This window comes from Hyaena hyaena, unplaced genomic scaffold (genome assembly GCF_003009895.1).
Source record: "Hyaena hyaena isolate Hyena2069 unplaced genomic scaffold, ASM300989v1 scaffold_64, whole genome shotgun sequence".
Lineage (NCBI taxonomy): Eukaryota > Metazoa > Chordata > Mammalia > Carnivora > Hyaenidae > Hyaena > Hyaena hyaena.
Window position 1 is genome coordinate 1,971,747 of NW_024080698.1, and position 18,890 is coordinate 1,990,636.

The 18,890-nt window shown below is 41.7% G+C and overlaps 1 protein-coding gene across 5 annotated transcripts in view; it reads left to right on the plus strand.

Moving 5' to 3' along the window:
- THADA (THADA armadillo repeat containing) overlaps window positions 1–18,890 on the plus strand; it is a 319,486-nt gene that overhangs the window by 104,231 nt on the left and 196,365 nt on the right. Inside the window, exon 27 of one of the 5 annotated variants that reach the window (XM_039232422.1) lies at window positions 4,980–5,267. The exons of the other annotated variants lie outside the window; for them this stretch is intronic. Within the exon in view, the coding sequence (XP_039088353.1) occupies window positions 4,980–5,058 (79 nt within the window). The 3' untranslated portion in view covers window positions 5,059–5,267. Of the gene's footprint in view, window positions 1–4,979; window positions 5,268–18,890 lie in introns of those variants that run through there. 5 annotated transcript variants of the gene reach the window in all.

Sequence of the window (18,890 nt, forward strand, 5' to 3'; positions counted from 1 at the left end):
TTAAAGCCAGAGGGACTAGTTTCTTTAGAACTTGGATAACATTTTTTCTTTATTCAGAACCTGGTCCGTATAACTACTGATTTTAGTAATGTGTAGGTTCAGAAATTCCAGGAATTTCCAGTTATTCTTGTTACACACTGAATTTTTGAAGGGGTATGTGAGCTGGGGGGAGAGCAGAGAGAGAGAGAGAGAGAGAGAGAGAGAATCTTAAGTGGGCTCCACACCCAGCAGGGTTCAAGCCCATGACTATGAGATCATGACCTGAGCTGAAATCAAGAGTCAGATGCTTAACTGACTGAGCCACCCAGCCACCCCACACATGGAATTTTTTAATGAAATATAATGAGCAAAGTTTTGTCATTGCATACTTACTATCAAATCTTGGTGCTCTGATATATACAGAAATAGTTTATGACATAATTTTGGATTTCAAGGAGTTCATTTTTTGAGAGATAAAACCAACATGTGAACCTGTTTAGGAAAAATGAGTATCAAACTCTCATGTACTGATAGGGGATCAGAGGAAGATGAGTTGGGCTCCATGCAGGAGTCAGGGCTTAATCGACACTTGAAACGATGGACAGGATTTGGACAGGTGGAGACGAGGGCACAATGGAGATATTCATTGATTCATTCATTCTTGGAGCAAGTATTCATTGATCATCTACTATAATGTTGTTGTAAGCCCTATACTGGTTTCTGGGGCTATATCAGTGAGTAAAACAGGTATGCTAAAGAGGCTAGTTTGAATTGTACATGACAGTAGGAAGCATTTAGAAGTTTTGTATTGTAGTATTCCATAATAAAGTCATTGTTTTCGGAATCATTTGAGTAGAGGTTACTTCTGTGTCCCTTGCTGGTGGAATTGGATAGTATGGTGCAAGACTGTGGAAGAGAGTCATTTAAGAATAATTTGTAGTCTCTGTGGGGCGCCTGGGTGGCTTAGTCGATTAAGCGTCCGACTTTCGCTTGGGTCATGATCTCGCGGTTCGTGGGTTCGAGCCCCGCGTTGGGCTCTGTGCTGACTGCCAGCTCAGAGCCTGGAGCCTATTTCCGAGTCTTGTGACTCCCTCTCTCTCTGACCCTCCCCTGCTCACGCTGTCTCTCTCTCTCTCTCCTAGAAATAAATAAAAATATTTTTTTTAAAAAAAATGAATAACTTGTAGTCTCTGTAGATTGTTAAAGCATAGTTCTACCTTGGTCTGGTTGTTTTATCACTTATTCTTCTTATTATTTCTAAAGTTTTTAAATGTTTACTTATTTTGAGAGAGATAGTATGGGAAGGGGAGGGTCAGAGAGATAGAGGGAGACAGAATCAAAACAGACTCCAGGCTCTAAGCCGTCAGCACAAAGCTCGATACGGGGCTTGAACCCATGGACTGTGAGATCATGACTTGAGCCACGGTCGGACACTCAACCAACTGAGCCACTCAGGCGCTCCACCTTTTTATTATTTCTAAATTGAGTAGTGGCTGTATTAGAGGGGCATATGTCTTATGTTTTAAGAATTACTAATTTCCCCCAAGATACTGAAAGATATTTAGTGAAAAATAGTTAAGAGTCAAGTAAGTTTCAGAAACTTGGAATTAAAGAAAAATGCATTACAGGACTTCTTGTCCTGTATTTCTTATCCATATTTCATATCCTCTAATGTTTTTTGTGAATTTTCAAGAGTGGGATACAATATGTAGTATTTCCCCAAATTATTTGACCATAGAAAACTGCCTTCCTCTCTCTTTTAAAGAACATCTGTTACGATCTTGTGTCCATCAGACATAGCTTGGGGACTGACGGCCGTGGGGACAACTGATAAAGGCAGGTGGAAGGCATGTTTCCGATCATTAAGAGCCACACCATCTGTGAGAAAGGAAGATACTTGTTTCAGATATATCTTGGCAGGAACAGAAGAGCTTAGTTGTAGTTGCAGTTATATATACCAGCAGTTATACTAGGTTGTCAGATAGAAATTCAAAATGGTGGGGCGCCTGGGTGGCTTAGTCGATTAAGCGTCCGACTTTCGCTTAGGTCATGATCTCGCGGTTCGTGGGTTCGAGCCCCGCGTCGGGCTCTGTGCTGACTGCCAGCTCAGAGCCTGGAGCCTGTTGCAGTCTGTGACTCCCTCTCTCTCTGACCCTCCCCTGCTCACGCTGTCTCTCTCTCTCTCCTAGAAATAAATAAAAACATTAAAAAAAAAAAAAGAAATTCAAAATGGTATCCTAGCATATAGTAGGTAGTCAATAAAACTTCATAATCTTAGACTGTTTCAAATCTTCTGATATTTAAAGTGCCTCTTTGGGAGAGAGAACTTTATATTCTACATTAGAATCTTCTACCATTTTGTCAGAAGAAGACAGTGTCCATATCCTAAATCATTAGTATGGGAATGAGGTCGATTCTAAACCATTATAGTAGAGTGTGTGTGTGTGTGTGTGTGTGTGTGTGTGTGTGTGTAGGGAGGGCAGATGGGAAGAGGGGAACAGAATAGAACAGCTTTGAAATATAATAGGTGCAGCTCTAGGATCCACTCAGGAAGCTGAGTTTTTCTACCTTTGGACTGTATGTCTTACCAGTAAATTAAGCACTAGACTCTGTTGTTGTCCCACGTCTCCCAAATTATAGCTCCACTTGTTAATATTTAAACAGAGACTTGACTGCAAGTAAAAGAAAACCAAAATCAAAATCTAAATAAGGAAAAGTTATTATCTCACATATAACCAGGAAGTTCTAAGGGGGGATGATCCATTCTAGGTTGATAACATCATCCAGGTTCTTGATTTTTTTTCATATGTCTGCTGTGGCATCCTTGATGTGATGACATTGGCCCGAGACAAGCTTCCTTCCTGGTTGCAAGATGGCCGCAGTCCCAGCCATCATCTAGATGCAGCGGTATCTAGGCACAATATCCAGTGGTCTTGTGCACCGCTGTGTTAAAAAGCAGCAGCACTACCTCTTGTATGTGTTCTTGTAGTCTCAGCCCCACATCCTGCAGACTTCCCTTTACGTCTTTTTGGTCAGAGTTAACATCTTATCGTGCCCCAACTCATCCCTGACAAGGGAAGTGGATACACCATAATTATCTGAGACGAATCAGGACCCTCCAGTTGAGTCTGGGGTTGGTGCCAGCCTTCCCTGAAGCATGTGACTACTCAGAGAAGGGTAGATCCCAAAACAAACTCAAATACTATTAAAAGGAAGGTGGGATAGGAGAATGCATTTTTAGTAGGCGACTAATGAAGTCTGCTGGTACATTCTTCTAGGCTATTTCAAAAGCTTTGAGAATGTGTTCATTAAGAACAGCAGCTTCGGGGCGCCTGGGTGGCTTAGTTGGTTAAGCGTCCGACTTTCACTTGGGTCATGATCTCGTGGTTCGTGGGTTCGAGCCCCGCGTCGGGCTCTGAGCTGGCTGCCAGCTCAGAGCCTGGGAGCCTGTTTCAGAGGCTGTGACTCCCTCTCTCTCTGACCCTCCCCTGCTCACGCTGTCTCTCTCTCTCTCTCTCCTAGAAATAAATAAAACATAAAAAAAAAAAAAAAAAGAACAGCAGCTTCATAGGAAGATAAGTATGTATAGTATTTTAGCCTAATAGGAACATGTAGTTTTTTTCCTCATGCAATTCCTTCATGTAATTTTTAAGAGACATGAAGTAGCACAAGTATGTCTGGCTGTGTGATTCTGTATCATTCATACTGTAAGCAAGGTTGCATTACAAAAATTTTACTCAAGAACAAAGTATATGTCTTTTCACTTGAAAAAAGCCCTCTATAGCATTAAAATTAAAATAGAGGTTCCCAGTAAAATATAATCAACTTCCTTTTTTTAAATGTTTATTTATTTTTGAGAGAGAGAGAGAGACCGCAAGCAAGCATGAGTGGGGGAGGGGCAGAGAGAGAGGGCGACACAGAATCCGAAGCAGGTTCCAGGCTCTGAGCTGTCAGCACGAGCCATGAGATCACACCTGAGCAGAAGTCAGACGCTAACTGACTGAGCCACCCAGGGGCCCGCAATATAATCAACTTTTAAGTAAGAAAATGCTACCCCCTGTGTGAAATGCCTCCCTGGTTCATGGCTGATCTCTAACAAGCTAACAATGCAAACACTGTTTTTTATCAGAAACTCAAATTCCCTTTGGAATTTGACCTGTATGGTACAACATTGATTTTGTAATTGTGAAGCCAAATGGTGTGCGGTCAAATGATCTTTCTAAGTTTATTGGAATTGGTACCTAATTATTGTCACTTAATAATCAAAAATCCCTATTTCACTTAAATCAAGTGTAGTATTTTGATGTACTTTTTTTGGCCTCTGAAATCAAATTAGGCTATTTGTCTTGGACGGTCTTTTTCTCTCTGCCAGGTTTCTTTTTTTCCCCTCTTCTCCACATGTTACTGTTTTAGTCTATACAAATTGCCTCTGTAGGAGTGGACCATGAGGCTGTCTGGGTCAAGGAAAACCAGTTGGTCTGGGCAGAAGATGGAGTCAGACTAGTTACATTTGACGAGGATCATTAAGTCTGATTCATTTGCTGAATCTTGGAGGTCTGGAGTTTTCTACTCTGTAAGCACAATTCTGGAGCCCTCCATTGCTCTGAGTATGTCTTTATCTTTCTTGTATTTATCTCTGTGATAACTCAAGCTCTGAACATCTGATCTAGTTACATAGAAATGGTCAGTTACACACTTCCTCCCCTTAACCCACTGGATCCTCTATTTCACCCCCTGCCAGTCAAAGCCCTCCTTGGCCACTGGTTTCGTTTCTATAACTGGTGTCCTGTTTGGGTAACCCACCATTTTTTTTTTTCTTTATCATTTGTCCAACAAAAATACTAGGTTCAAGGCTTTGAGCACTGAGAGGAGTACGGGCATATTATAAAATATAATCTAAATCTGTGAGGAACCGTCGAAGAGATAAGACTCAACTCAACTGTAATGCAAGGTGGAAAGCCTTAAGTGCTCTGTTAACTCCCTTCTTCTCTCTTCCGCAGGAGCCTGCCTGCCCCATTGGTCTACTTCCTCACTTCCGTGAGCTCCTCCTCACCCTCTTCAAACACGTGGCCTCTATAAACCCCTTTTCTCTCCTCTTCTCACTTCTGACATTTAGGTGGGAATATCTCACCTATTTGTTTATCTTGCTGCTTTTTTACCCTGTCTATATACGACAATCAATGATTCAGATCATTGAACGTGAAAGCAGTACTGGTGATTGATATGCCTCCCCTCTCTGTATTTGGAAATGAAATTCTGTGTGCTAAAAAAACAGTGTCACTGACTTATAAAATAAAATAAAGGTGGTGAGTACCCAGTTTTCCCCAGGAACATAGCTAACACAAGTCATCATCTCTTTTTCCCTTATGCTTCAATTAGACTGACTTTTCGATTAGCTTCAACACATTAGGGCAGTAAAGGAGAATTTCTCTCTGAGTGGTATGCTCTTTTTTGATTACTTACTAATATTGCAATAGCATAGGTTTCAGGTTTTTATCATTGTGAAAGTCTAATGTTTCCGTGGGGAAGTAAATAGATTTATATCTTGGGAAGAATGTATTTCATTTGGCGTACGATCATTTATCAGTTGTGGCCTTTCCACAGATGGACATACCATTCTTAGATACTTGCTTGTTTTCAGCCCTAATTGCCTGCAGAACTCTGCTGCCATGCACTGCCAAACCATTTGGCTCACCCAAGGAAATGGAATTCCATGGGATCCACAGCATTTTCTGTGGAGGTTGCTTTCTCTAGAAATCTCTTCTTGCCCTTGCCCCTCATTAAATGGAAATGAATCATTTTTCAGGGTTTTGTGTATAATATCAATCATTCTAGCATGTAAAGTAACATTCCTTTAATGAACAAACCACAGTTGGTAATTCTCTTATTATTAAATATCAATTTCCTCCGCAGTTTTTTTTAGTTTAATTCTTTATTTTGAGAGAGAGAGTGTGTGTCTGATGGAGGGAGGGGCAGAGAGAGACAGAGAGAGAGACAGAGAGAGACAGAGAATCCCAAGCAGGCTCCGCGCTGTCAGTGCAGAGCCTGACATGGGGCTCGATCTCCTGAAGCGTGAGATCATGACCTGAGCCGAAATCAAGAGTCAGATGCTTAACTAACTGAGCCACCCAGGCACCCCCTCGCAAATTTTTAAATATGTATCATTACTAATGGTGTGGTGAATATCTTTATTTACAAAGTGTTTTAATATGTAGAGTTATTTCTTGCAGATAGATTCACATAGATGTAATTTCTTGGTCTTAGCATATAATTAGTCTTCAGATTCAATTTATGTATTTTCATGTTTCTTGATAAATTGATCTTCTCGAAAGTTTCCCATTTTACCTTCCTACTCAGGAATTTTCACTAGCTCTCCATTGCCTCTGGTCTGAAGCCCAGACCCCTTTAATTGTCCTTTCCCCATTTTGTTTAAACTTTTTCCTTTTTGTTTTAACCACCTGCCTAACACTGAGCATTTACATTCCATCTAATTTTTCCACATTATAAAAAGTGGTGCAGGGAATATTTTCATGGATTTTAGCTTTGCCTGTGTTTTGGGATTATATCTTTGGGATAAATGATCTGAAATGGAAATAGTGAGTTCAAGAATGTAAACATGCCAGAAAACTGATACCTGGGTTTGTTTCTTTCTTTCTTTCTTTCTTTCTTTCTTTCTTTCTTTCTTTCTTTCTTTCTTTCTTTTTGCTGAGCTTCTTTTAGATGAGAAGATAGAATTTATAAATTCACTACCATGTATAATCTTCCTAGCAGTGGGTATTATTAATTTTTAATGCAAGTTTAAGAGAATGCGAGGGGGGAAATTACCATGTTGTTTCAATTTCTGTTGCTTTTATTAGTAGTGAGGTTGAACATTTGCCCACATTATTTGTTGGTTAATTGTATTTTCTTCAGCTTAGCTTTCAAGGCCCTATGTAATTTGGACTTGCCCTTTTCACCTTATCTCCTATTATTCAAACCCACAAATATGTATTAAACTCCTACCAACTACCGGCAAATACATATACTCTAACCGAGCTAATCTCCCTACTATTCCTTTGAATATGTTATGATTTTCCTTTTTGTTGCTTTTGTTCCTGCTTTTTCTGCTCCTAAAATGCAGAATTTATTTATTTTGAGAGAGAGAGAGAGAGAGCATGAGCCGAGGAGAGTCAGAGAGAGAGGGAGAGAAAGAATTCCAAGTAGGCTCCATGCTTGTCAATGCAGAGCTTCATGCAGGGCTCCATCCCATGAACTGTTGACATCATGACCTGAGCCGAGGTCGAGAGTCAGAAGCTTAACCAACTGAGCCACCCAGGCACCCCTAGTGAAAATTGTCTTTAAATTAGTTGAATGAGTAAACTGGTCTTCCCAGCACTCACTGCCCTCCCCTTCCTTAGGACCCTTCTTGGTGCGCTGCAGATGGGGTGTAGTCTCTTTCTTGTGCTGCTGTTGTGTCCTGTGAATTAGTTACAGACTCTGGAATCAATTCCAAATTCTTGAGAGGGCATGTCTTCCAAGTTTGTTGCTTTTTCTAAAGTATCGTGTAAATACTGATGTGTCGAGTATGATTGAATAGCTTTGAAAACGAGGGCAAAGCAGGGATGAGCACCTCGTTTTCTGTTTCTAAATAAAACCTTTACTGGGCCTTTACTAAGAGAAATTATGTTCTCCTAGGGCCTTTTAAGAACTGTTTAGTTTTGCTGCTTGTCCAGCCAAATGGAGTTAGTTATTCAGTAAGAAAATGGTAAAAATATCCAAAAAACACCACCGGATTTCACTTTTCCATATAGTGTTTCAAAGTATTGCATTCATTAGTATTTGTGAGAAACCTATGGTTAATACCACAAGAAGTCATAAACTAAACCAGATTTTCCCCCTTTTTAACTTTTACACGACTTGGATTAACAACAGTGTTACTCCCTAATTTACACCTGGGATTTCCAAACCTTCTCAAAAAAGCTGTAACAATGATTCATATTTAGTCACCATGTGACTGGGTTATTTTCATTTATTGAAAACATAAACAACAAAAAATAGCCTGGATAAAGATCTCCATGTATTTTAACTAGTGACAGATGCTATGATCAGAATTTCTACTTAAGTCAGGCATTTTTGACATACACCTCAAGCCTCGCAATTAAGCTTTATGCCTTTCCAAACATAACAGTTAACCAATAAACCAAAATATCAGCCTGGTCTGGCTTAGCTCAGCGGTCTTTTGATTTCTTCCAGTCTGTTTGATGTGGAAGCTTATTGAGATTTATCTACTGAGCTGTTCAGAGTTTGTAGGGCCAAGAGCACGGGCTATATTATATAAGATTCCATTAATGACAGGAGAGTGTAGACAGTCTCTATGGTGTAGATAATTGAGTCAGTTGTGCTGGCCATGGTTTTGTTGACATTTTTAAGACTTTTGTCAAGCTTTTTTATTAATACTCAATGATTTTTCCTTATTTTTAAGTTTATACTGTGAGCCTCAAAACAGATGTAGTTCGATTGGTTCAATTTAGTAGAAAGTTTTTTTAACTTTCAGTAGAAATGTCTATGTAGATTTGGACCAGTTTATTCATAAGGAAAATAAAAATAGAGGTAAGTAGTAACCGATTATAAATATTTGTTATGGGGGTGGGGGTCAGACATCATTCCACTGTATTGTTCATCAGAGCAATAATGCCACTATTCCCAACTTTATGACACAGAGGCTGCAGAGGACTTTCATACACTTAACCTCACGTAATTCTGGTACGAATACTCAATAAGATAACTGTCCTCATTCTAAATAATACACATGGAATTTAGATTATTGATTAGCTGCATATCTTGTATCTTCCAGTATGAAGCAGAGCTGATGTTTGAATTCAGAGAGGACTCCTAACTCCACTTATCTCCCCGCCACACTAAAGCTTTCTGGTCTATAACATACCGTCTTTCTAAACGTTACGAAGTTCTGCCAAAGAACTCTCCAGTGGTTTCATCACATCCTTTTTCCTAAGAAGCAGGGTAACATTACTCATGTTTAGGCTGCTGGAGGTAGAAAATAAGATTGCATTGGAGGAAGAATGAAACCTATTCATTCCTTCTGCCTCAGTTGCCTCATGTATCCGAATGGGGAAAATATTAGCACTTACCTCTTGGGTTTTTGGGTAGATTACGTGAGCTGATACATGCAGGGAAATTGGCGGAGGCCTGGCACAGCGTAAATGATAATGCATTTAGCTGTTGTTAGCATTCATTCACTCAGCGGGACTTATTCATTCACTGCCACCTACCAGGTAACAGGCCGGACTGTGGAAGATAGTAAGTCAAAGTCTTTGCCCTCCAGGGTCCCACAACCAAGTGGCGGAGACGACACATACCCCAGACCCGCACACCATGAGCACGAAGGTTCTGTTTAGAGGCACGCAAGGAGAGATTCAGAAGCACAGAGTAGAGATGATTAACTACTCTCAGGAGGCTTCCTGGAAGAGGCAGAGCCCGAGCTTGAAGGCTAAGTAGAGGTTAGCCCAGCAAAGGAAGGCTGTCGGGGAAAGGAGCCAGGAGAAGTGACGAGGGTGGAGAAAGCTTGGTACGAGCATGTCTCTTCAGGCCAGGGGCTCTTGAGGACTTTAATATGCTGCCATGTATTGTGACTCTCTAGTCACAGTACACTTACTCATCGAAAATACTGAATCCCAGAATCCTTTTAAAGAACACACTTGGGGAAACTCTGGGTGGGCTGGGGGGTAAGAAATGAGCTTAGGTCAGAGGTGGGTGGGCAAGGACAGAGCTGGGGACACTGATTAGAGACATTAAGACAGTAGATTTGACCGGACTTGATAAAACAGGAACAGACCAGGGGAGAGGAAAGATGGTGCGATGATTGGGCAGATTTGGGGCTTGGGATAGTGTCTGAGGCCGCTGGTGCCATCTGCAGAGGTGGAGATTGAGGAGGAGAAGCATGTTTGGGGCTCGACGGTGGGGAGGCTGGTGGCCACCACATTCAGTTTTGCATCTGTGTTTCAAGTCCGAGGGACATCCAATGGAACATATTCACGGAGCGGTTCAGCATACCTGGTCTGGACCACAGGAGTGAGTCCTGGGCTGGATGAGGCAGTCATCTGTGTATGGATGGTATTTTATGCCTGGAGAGTGCATGAAACACGCCAGAGGGGTGAGGATAGCCTCCTAGGGGCATCACTTTAGGTGACCTGTGGAGGAAGAGGATCTCTCAGCAGAGACTGTGTATTTCAACAATCCGGTATTCTTTGGGACATGCTGTCTTTTCCCCTGTGAGCCCGGAGTATTTTGTTTTGTTTTGTTTTGTTTTTTTGGAAAGTGCCTGACTCCACCCAGGCAGGAAATCTACTCTGCGGGCTACTCCCAAGAATTCTCCCAAGAATCTGGGTAGTTGCAGAAAGAGGCACTTGACCCACACCCTAAGCTCTCTGAGGAGAGCCGTGTGGTATCTTGCCCAGCCCTTCCGAGCTCAGTGCTGGGAGGTGGAGCCATCTTGCATTGTTAAGTTTTTGAGTGTTGGGTCCTTCAGTGGAGCTGGAGAAATAATGAAAGAGAAGTATTCCACTGGATTAAACAAGTTCAGTGGATTTTAATTTTCCTGATAAACTGTTATTAAGAAATTGTTTTGGAGATTTACTCTCTGAGTAGGATTAGCTAACCTGCATTTTTCATTTGGATAAGTAGTTCTTTAATTAGCAACCAAGATTTAGGGAATAGTTTCCCATTGCTTTCTATAGCATGGGGAAGGCATGTGAAACTGCCAAAAGAAGGTTTTCCTCATGCTAGTGAGGAGCAGGGAAAACAAGAGGAAATTATAATATGTTAAGGGAAAGGATTCTGTTCATCCCGTGTGCCTGCTTTTATCTTCGGTTCTGGAAGTCTCTGCCGGCAGGGTTTTCTTTTTTTTTTTCCCCTTCCCTCTTCTTGTCATGCCAAAAGTTGCATATTTCTGGCAAAATGTTCATTACTGGCAAGGGGTGCGCAAGAAATCCTTTGCCAGCGAATTAAGCAAGCAGAAGTCTGTCAAAACAAATATTCTAGTTTGAAAATACAGTCCTGCGGGGGAAGGGAGAGGGGCGGATCGTGGAGGAGGCCAGGGCATGTTCTAAGGCTGCGTATTTATTTCATAAGAATTCTGTGTTCTGAAAGACTGTTGCTTGCAGGAATGCCAGAGGAAGCAAGCTCGTGCTACATTCGATGTACTGATGAGCAGGGATGGGTTTTCTGGGGATTTTTGTGTCTTGTATCCAGCTCGTATGATGACAGCCTTTCCTAAGAGTAAAACGTTTTGATAACAAATAAGCCTTTTAATTTCAGAGCCATTTAACAAAACTTATGTTTACGTGGAAAAACTCGCACACCTGAGGATATTAAGCGTGTATAAACAGTCACACACATAAACACCCGGTCTACTTCATAAGCATTTGTTTGGCTGGAAAATGCTAACTTTATATAATTTCAGTCTTAAAAGTATTGGCTGATCGATTCAAAAAAAGCAAAACTTGTTTTTTTCCCTCTCCTAACTTTTCCTTCCACCTCTTCCTTTTTACCTTAAAAAAGTCATTTTACAGAAGAGTAACATTACAGATTGGATAACTGCAAGGTTTTTAGATTTCTTTGCAATATGGTTGCTTAAAGCTACGATTATAGAAGTTGCTCTTCAAGTTGGAGAAGCATAGGCTGGCATTTTTACTTTCCACTGGGAGCGGGGTGGGCGCTAACCGTATTAAGCCTCAAGAATGAAAACCGTTGCATGCAAAAGTGGATTTTGAGGATTTCCTGACCACGTATCTGTATACAACTGACATCATTTTTTGGAGAGAATTTTTAAAACAAAATGTACCGCATTCTGTAATATTGAAGTAAATGATCATCCTTAATAGGATACATTAGTAATAAAGAAAATAATAAAATACATACCGGTTTATTCTGACCTCCTTTTGGCAAATTTTAGACTTGCTGCCATAAGCAATTCAAGGAGCATATGCCTTCTTTCAGAGTGATGAGAAGAAACCTTCCTGTTCTCTGATCCTCCGATGTGATATACTTTAGTTACTGGAAGAGACATTAATTGATGTAAAATGTCTTTAATGTCAGTAATTCAAAAGCCTAAAATTTTTTCGAGGGGTCGAAAAGCTCATGGTGCGCCATTGGAATGTGCCTTTAGTAAATGTAACGTTTGTTTTCTAAAGAATTATAACAACATACTTAAATTCCAGAACAGTAAGCAAAATAGCTTAAGTTCACTGACTTGAAAAAACATTCTTTTATACTGCACGGCTCTAAAATAAATACTTAAAAGAAACAGAGAGCAGCCCATTCTATCTTGGATTTCATTTTCCTTCAGATAGAACAGCTAGAACAAACATTCTTGCTAGTTAACATTGCCTGTGTTTTTATGCAGTTAATAACTGACCTGTCAATCACGCCCTATATAAATACGGTAGTTGAATGCTTTCTGCTTTAGAAGCACTTTTATTTACAAGAGCTGCCAGCCAAGATTTCCAAAGGACTCCACGGGCTGTTTGCTTTGATCTGTTTTGAGGGCTGGTCTCTTTATACCTGTTGGTTTGCTATTTATGATACCTTTGTGTAATCAGGTATGGGGAGAGCAGATGTGCAGAATAAACACGTCCTAAGGAAACCGAGGCTCAAGAGAAATCATGTAATTATGCAGCAACAACTTTAAAAAGAGAGAGAGAATATTTTCTTGAATCAACTCCGTTGCTGTTGTGACAAGAAAACAGATGTTACGGTATTCACCCGGAGAAGGAAAAGATTGTCTCTTAAACCTGTTTGTAATGAACGGAGGTGGTGGCGGTGTGGGGTGTGGGTACCACCCTTTGCTGCTATCGTTTAAATTTGTAAATTGCTGAGATGTTGCAGCTCTTCTCAGTTGACTTTTACCTTTGACCTTTTTTCATTTGCTCCTTCCCTAGGAAATGTTTACCACATGTCTCTGTCCAAATAATCATCTCTCTGTGGGCATAGTCACCTTTGCGTTTTCAACTGCAAATGCCTTTTAGCTTTTAAGACAGGTTTCAAAAAAGGGTGGCTTTTTGTTGTTACGTGTTTTATGATTTTGATTTGGAGTTGCCCACCCCCCTCCACTACAAGGGGACCTGAAAGCCAAATATCTCTTTGTAACCCCACAGTGCCAGACATAGTGCCTTTAACGGCACAAGGGGTCAGTGAAGGGAAGAATGGCAGAAATTAAGAGAAACCAAAAGACCCTTTGGTCTTGTTTCCAAAATGATCTACTGAGTTTAGTTTCTTTCATCTTTCCGTTCAATGTTGCCCTGATAGTTCCTGTGTATTATGTTTACATACTGCTTTTCTCTAGGAATCCGAACATTTGAGTATATTGGAGAGGTCGTTAACTTTATTTTGCTTTGAAATTAAAAAGCTTCCTCTATCTTTTTTGAACTAAAAATTTTGCCATTCACTCTGGTGCTTTTGATGGTAAATGACTTCGACATTTTGGGGCACATGTAGTTGTTCACGCTACTGCTCTGGGAAATTCTCTTTATACTTTTTATATTGATCTTACTGACATATTTTGGTCAGCGACTTTCCCTTTTGGGACACTGGTGTGAGCCTTGGATTTTCTGTGGAAGTGTGCCTGAACACATCCCAGTCAGGTCTTTTATTAACCAGCGTTTTCTCCTTGCTTTGCTCTTGCCCAGAAAACTTTTCAAAATCCAGTGTCTGTAACCAGTCCTGTTGCTATTTGGTTCCTTGTTTATAAGTTTGAAATGACAATGATAGTGTCAAGTGTAAAGTGTAAAACGTAGCCCCGAATACCTTTGGTTCAGCAGCCTTCCCCAGAGGGATTTTCTCTCTTGCCAGCGTAAAAACCCATTTCGTAAACTCTCAGGTAGATGAAAGCTGTGTTCCCTTCACACAGCTTATGGGGGTCAAAGGTGGTAAAGCCCCGGGGTTGCCTGGAGCCAGCGCAAGCGAGTGCAGTCATGCTGCCCTTGTCAGGGCAGGAGCCTCTAGATCGTGTGAAACTGCCAAAACTACTTTTGAGCATCTCCGGGCTTTGTAGTGCGGGGCGTCTGTTGGAAGTTGAGTGGCACAGGGCAGCCCCAGATCAGGCCAGGGAAGCAAGTAGGAGCAAACGTGGGTCGGCCATGCCCCAGCCACCGGGGCAGAAACTGCCTCGCCCCCGATGCACCCAGGGGCGGTTCTGTGTGTCCCCGGGACTGCTTCGTTGGCAGATTAGCAGAGAGAAAGTCCCTCCAATATTTTCATTTTACGTTCATCCAGGGCTCAAACCTATAATTAAAATTTCTGAACAAAGACCCTATTAATGTACACCATCCAGATTGAAGACTAACAGCTCTTCCTTCTAGGTCCATAAGGAAATCGGTAACACTCCAAGCAGAAGAAAGCCCCTAGTCAGGTTTGGGGGAGGGTGAAGTGAGGGAGTGGGCGCAGTCAGGAATGGGTTGGCCTTTCAAAAGTCACTTTTTCGGCGCTGCTTCAAATGGACCTTTCAATGGTTGCTGCGTCTTCTCAAGTATATGTGATTTATTGAATGACCTAGAACTGAGGCACAGTAATAGGATTTTATTTAAATATCCAATGAAAATAAGCTGGCTTTTAAATTTTCAAACATTGTTTAGAAAAATTCTTTTGTGTAGGCTCATGTGAAAATGTCTAGGACAGACCCAAACACAATTCATCATGTTACTCACTTGCCAGAATTTCGGTATTTGAGAAATATGGCTTCAGTTCATTAGCTTGGCATTCAGGGCCTGCCACAGACCAACCCGACCTCTCCTAGAAGAGACTTTTTGTTCCAGCCCTCTCCGTGGCCCCCGGAAGGACTTTCACATCCCTGTCCGACCCCTTCTGCACACACCCTTATCCTCTTCCTTCAGCCCCGAGGAGCAGTGAATCCTGACCGCCCCGCACAGCGAAGGTTCACTGAAGCCAGTTTAGGACCTCCCTTCCTCTCCCTGTCCAGATCTACCAGGCTCCTGGCTGCCTCACTTCTTGTGAAACTGGCATTCCCTGGGCATCTGTCGGCTCTCCCTTCGGCTCTGGCCTTCTGAGCAAATTTATGCCACTGCTCTGGCTCTTGCCACGCTGGTCTTTCACTCATAGCTTGCTTTTTGTTTTTCCATGAGTTTCCATCTTGTTTTTTAAACGTGATTTTAAGTCCCGTGAGGCTTAGAGTTGTAACTTCTGTGTGCTAGTGTCCTCCGGAGCACTCGGCCCTGTGCTTAATACAGCTTTGTCGGTTGGCTGATTGATTGGTGCATGTCTCAGGCCCACGGCTCGATAATATTTGCAGTCCATAAAGACACCAGGCTATTTTCAGAACCACCGGGTACCTTTGTACCAGGTTTACTTTTTGGCTTGTGCTTGATATTGGAGACGTTAGGCCTGGTTCTGTCCAGAAAATCTCTTCTCCAAATCTTCGCATCAATGGGATGGTGTTACAGTCACACCCTGGAGCAGCTTGACCTGGGTATTGCCAACTCTTTCTCAGGCCGACTAGCTGACCCACGTTGAGTGCTCCTCACATCTCATTTCAGCTTTCTGGGTTACTCTTATTTTTAATTAAAGGAAGCCTTATTTCTGAGCCCTTTCTTGAACCAAAGGCAAGTGAATATTCATTAAATGTTTACTCTCTTGACTTTAATTCACCTTAGCAAGTGATAACTCAGGTGGGATTATGCCTTGACGGTGATCTGACAGGGTCCCTGTTCATGGTAGTTATTGACTTTTCCCCGTATTAACCTTTTAGATGGAGCAGGAAGCCAGTGTCCTGGTGTCTGAACCGTATAAGGAACTGGCTTTCTTTTAATGTTGTGTTTTGAGTTTGAGGAAGAGTCATACTCTGCCAAGTTGGGACTTTCGAGACTTTGGCGCTTAACTCATTTGATCTGAAAATTACTGGCAAAATCACTGCTTTTGCCAAGTATAAAACCAAGTCTTAGAATAGTGAGTGCCCTGGTGTGCCTGACACAGCAGGCTTTGAGGCTTCTGAAAGCTCAGGCAAGACGTGGAGAAGAGATTTTAATATGCCAGTATGAACCCCCACACATAGTGGTCAGTCCCTCACACTTGTGTAACGCTTTTTGACCCTCTTGAATTTACCAGCTAACACATACCTCTTGAGCATTAACTAGGAGCCGGGCGTTGTGCTCAGTTCATAGGATATGATGGTGAGCAACCACCGGCTATTTTTCTTCTCTGTTATTTTGAATTTTAATTTCTAATCTGTTTCCCCTTACTAGCACGTCAGCTCCTTGGGGATGGGTCTTTGTCTCCTTCACTGTTGGGTCTGCAGCATCTACAACAGTGCCTGGCATGCAGCAGAAACCCAGTAAATATCGGTGTCTGAATGAAGTTCTACAGTGAGGGGAGTATTGCTGAAGAGCACATGGAGGATACGTGTAAGCTGGGCTTGGGGGAATCAACAGGGCCCCCCAGAGCAGGGGAGATAATGGCTGAGCAGAAGGATATAGAATATTTAGCAGGGAAAGAGGAGGTGAAGTCGGGGGAGACTGCTCCTGTGCAGAAGTCTGGGGGTGAAATGAGCCATCACAAAACACGACTGCCAGGCGGAGTACAAGTCACAAAACACGACTGCCAGGCGGAGTACAAGTCACAAAACACGACTGCCAGGCGGAGTACAAGTCACAAAACACGACTGCCAGGAGGAGTACAAGTCAGGCGGGCAAGAGGTGGGGACCTTGACGGCCAACTCGAGGACACGGGAACAAGGAAAGCATTTTTGGTACGACAGGACTAGATCTGTTTCAGGTTGATCATTTTGGCTGCCACGTAGAGAACACACTGTAGCTGGATTGGAAATGAAAGCTGAAGGCTGGGAGATCAGTGTGTTGGAATAGTTTTGTTCATTAGGATAATGTAGACCGGTGGTACCCAGACTTCTGGATCGTTGCTGGATTGAACCAGAAACAATTTTTTAAAAGTTGTGAGGCTCAACATAATAGAGTTGCTGACCTTTACACTTGGTTAAGTAAAGACATTAAAAAAAAAACCCACCTACCTGTCAGAATCATTTCATAAAATAAAGAACGTCTTACCATACATCCACACAAATGCACACACACCACACACACACGAGAGTCTCAGATAAATGTCAGTTGTGTAAATGGAATACATTGTAACTTTATACAAAATTCATTACATGGCCCTGTTTTGTCCCCTGTCCCCCTTTCTTCGATTTCCCTCATGGTTGGGTACCTGTGCGGTCTGCTATTTCTAAACCATTGATCTAACCTAGGAAAAAATGTCTGTGATCTGAGTTGGCATAGTGACAATGGTGATTGGAAGAAGGGACCACAATTGAGAGAGGAGGTAGAATTGGTAGAACTTGGGAATTTCAAAGCGCTTTCAGATCTCTCACCTCATGTGATCCAAATGGTAGCCATGTGAGGTGGTTGGGCCACGTATAATTATCCCTGCCTCACAGAGGAGGAGACTGAGTCACAAGTTAGGTGACTTACTGAGTCACATCCGATAACAGCCCACTGAAACGGGTGGGACTTTAGATGTGTGGCTCACCCACCTTGCCCTTTTTGGTTTTGTTCAAATTTCAGGGAAGAATGGAAAAGGAATCACGGGCTCCCTGTGAGTCATATCTTTTAGGACAAAACATATGATACAGTCCATCCTTAGAATAAAGCAATATTTCCGTGATGATGCTTTGATTCAGTCAGTGTTTCGCAATATCATCCACTACCCATCCACGAACTCAAGTAACCCTATTTAAATTAGGCCAGAGGAGACTAAGAGGCTTCTTTGGCTGTATTTTCATTTTTATCCTGTGTTACCCTTTGTCCTTGCTATAAATAAGCCTTGGCCACCCTATTTATGGGATTTTGTTGGGGGGGTGGGGTTGGTAAAGAGGTGAGGCTCTATGTGTGTATAAGGATTTTTATCTCCTATCACCTGCTTTGCTGGCTCCCCCCCCCCCACCTTTTCTTCCTTAGCAAATTTGCAGATTAAAGTAATTTGGTGCTATCTGAATTCCAAAAAGACTGGAATAGACTTTTAAGGGAATGCCTCTTGTTGAAGGACAAAGAAAGGAAGTGGAAGTAAATAAAAAGAACAACATTGGGCTTAAATGGAGGAAAAAATGAAGCAATAATAATTTGAATTGGACAAAAGGAAAAAATGTATTAGAAAGTATTTGTGGGTAGTTCCCTGTAAGTGTATTATAAACAACATTTTTGGTGTGCAGTCTTAAAATGTTCTAACCTATGAAACACTAATTTAATGGAACTAATCAAAAATAAGATGGAATGCCAAAATTTACATATGAAAACTATCATCAATTGTTCCTTCAATTAGTTGTTTTTATTTAGGCTTTGTATCAATCATTTTGTAGGCTCCTTGTTTCCTGGCAAATTTGGAGACTTTCTGGAAAACTATTAGAGTGACTTTAAATTATTTCCGTACAGACTCAATTGCTAGCCAGTCTGTTGTGATCACAAATGATTATATGAGAAATATGGCATTCTTTTCCAGGAAGAAAATATACTCTTTTTGAAGCCTCTACAGCTATTTCTGTGTATATTCAATTATGGAAATGTCTGGTTTTGCTACTAGAATGGACACATCAAAAACAAATACTGTTTTCTTCTAATAGGTGGGAGAGTATGAGAGTAGCATTGTACACTGCCATTTTCATTGTGTCACATACATCCCATGTGCGTGGGTGTGTGTGTGTGTGTAGGGGGAGGGTGTGTGCGTGAGTCTGCGTGTGTGTGAGAGAGAATGTTAATGTTTAGATGCCTGAACCATGTTTTTTCTACCAATATGGATTCATCCATCTCATTTTATAGCTTTCTTCCTGGCCTTTGGTTCTTATGACTTTAGCGTATGACTACTGCAAAGCATAGGTGTTAATGTATTCAGAATAGTGC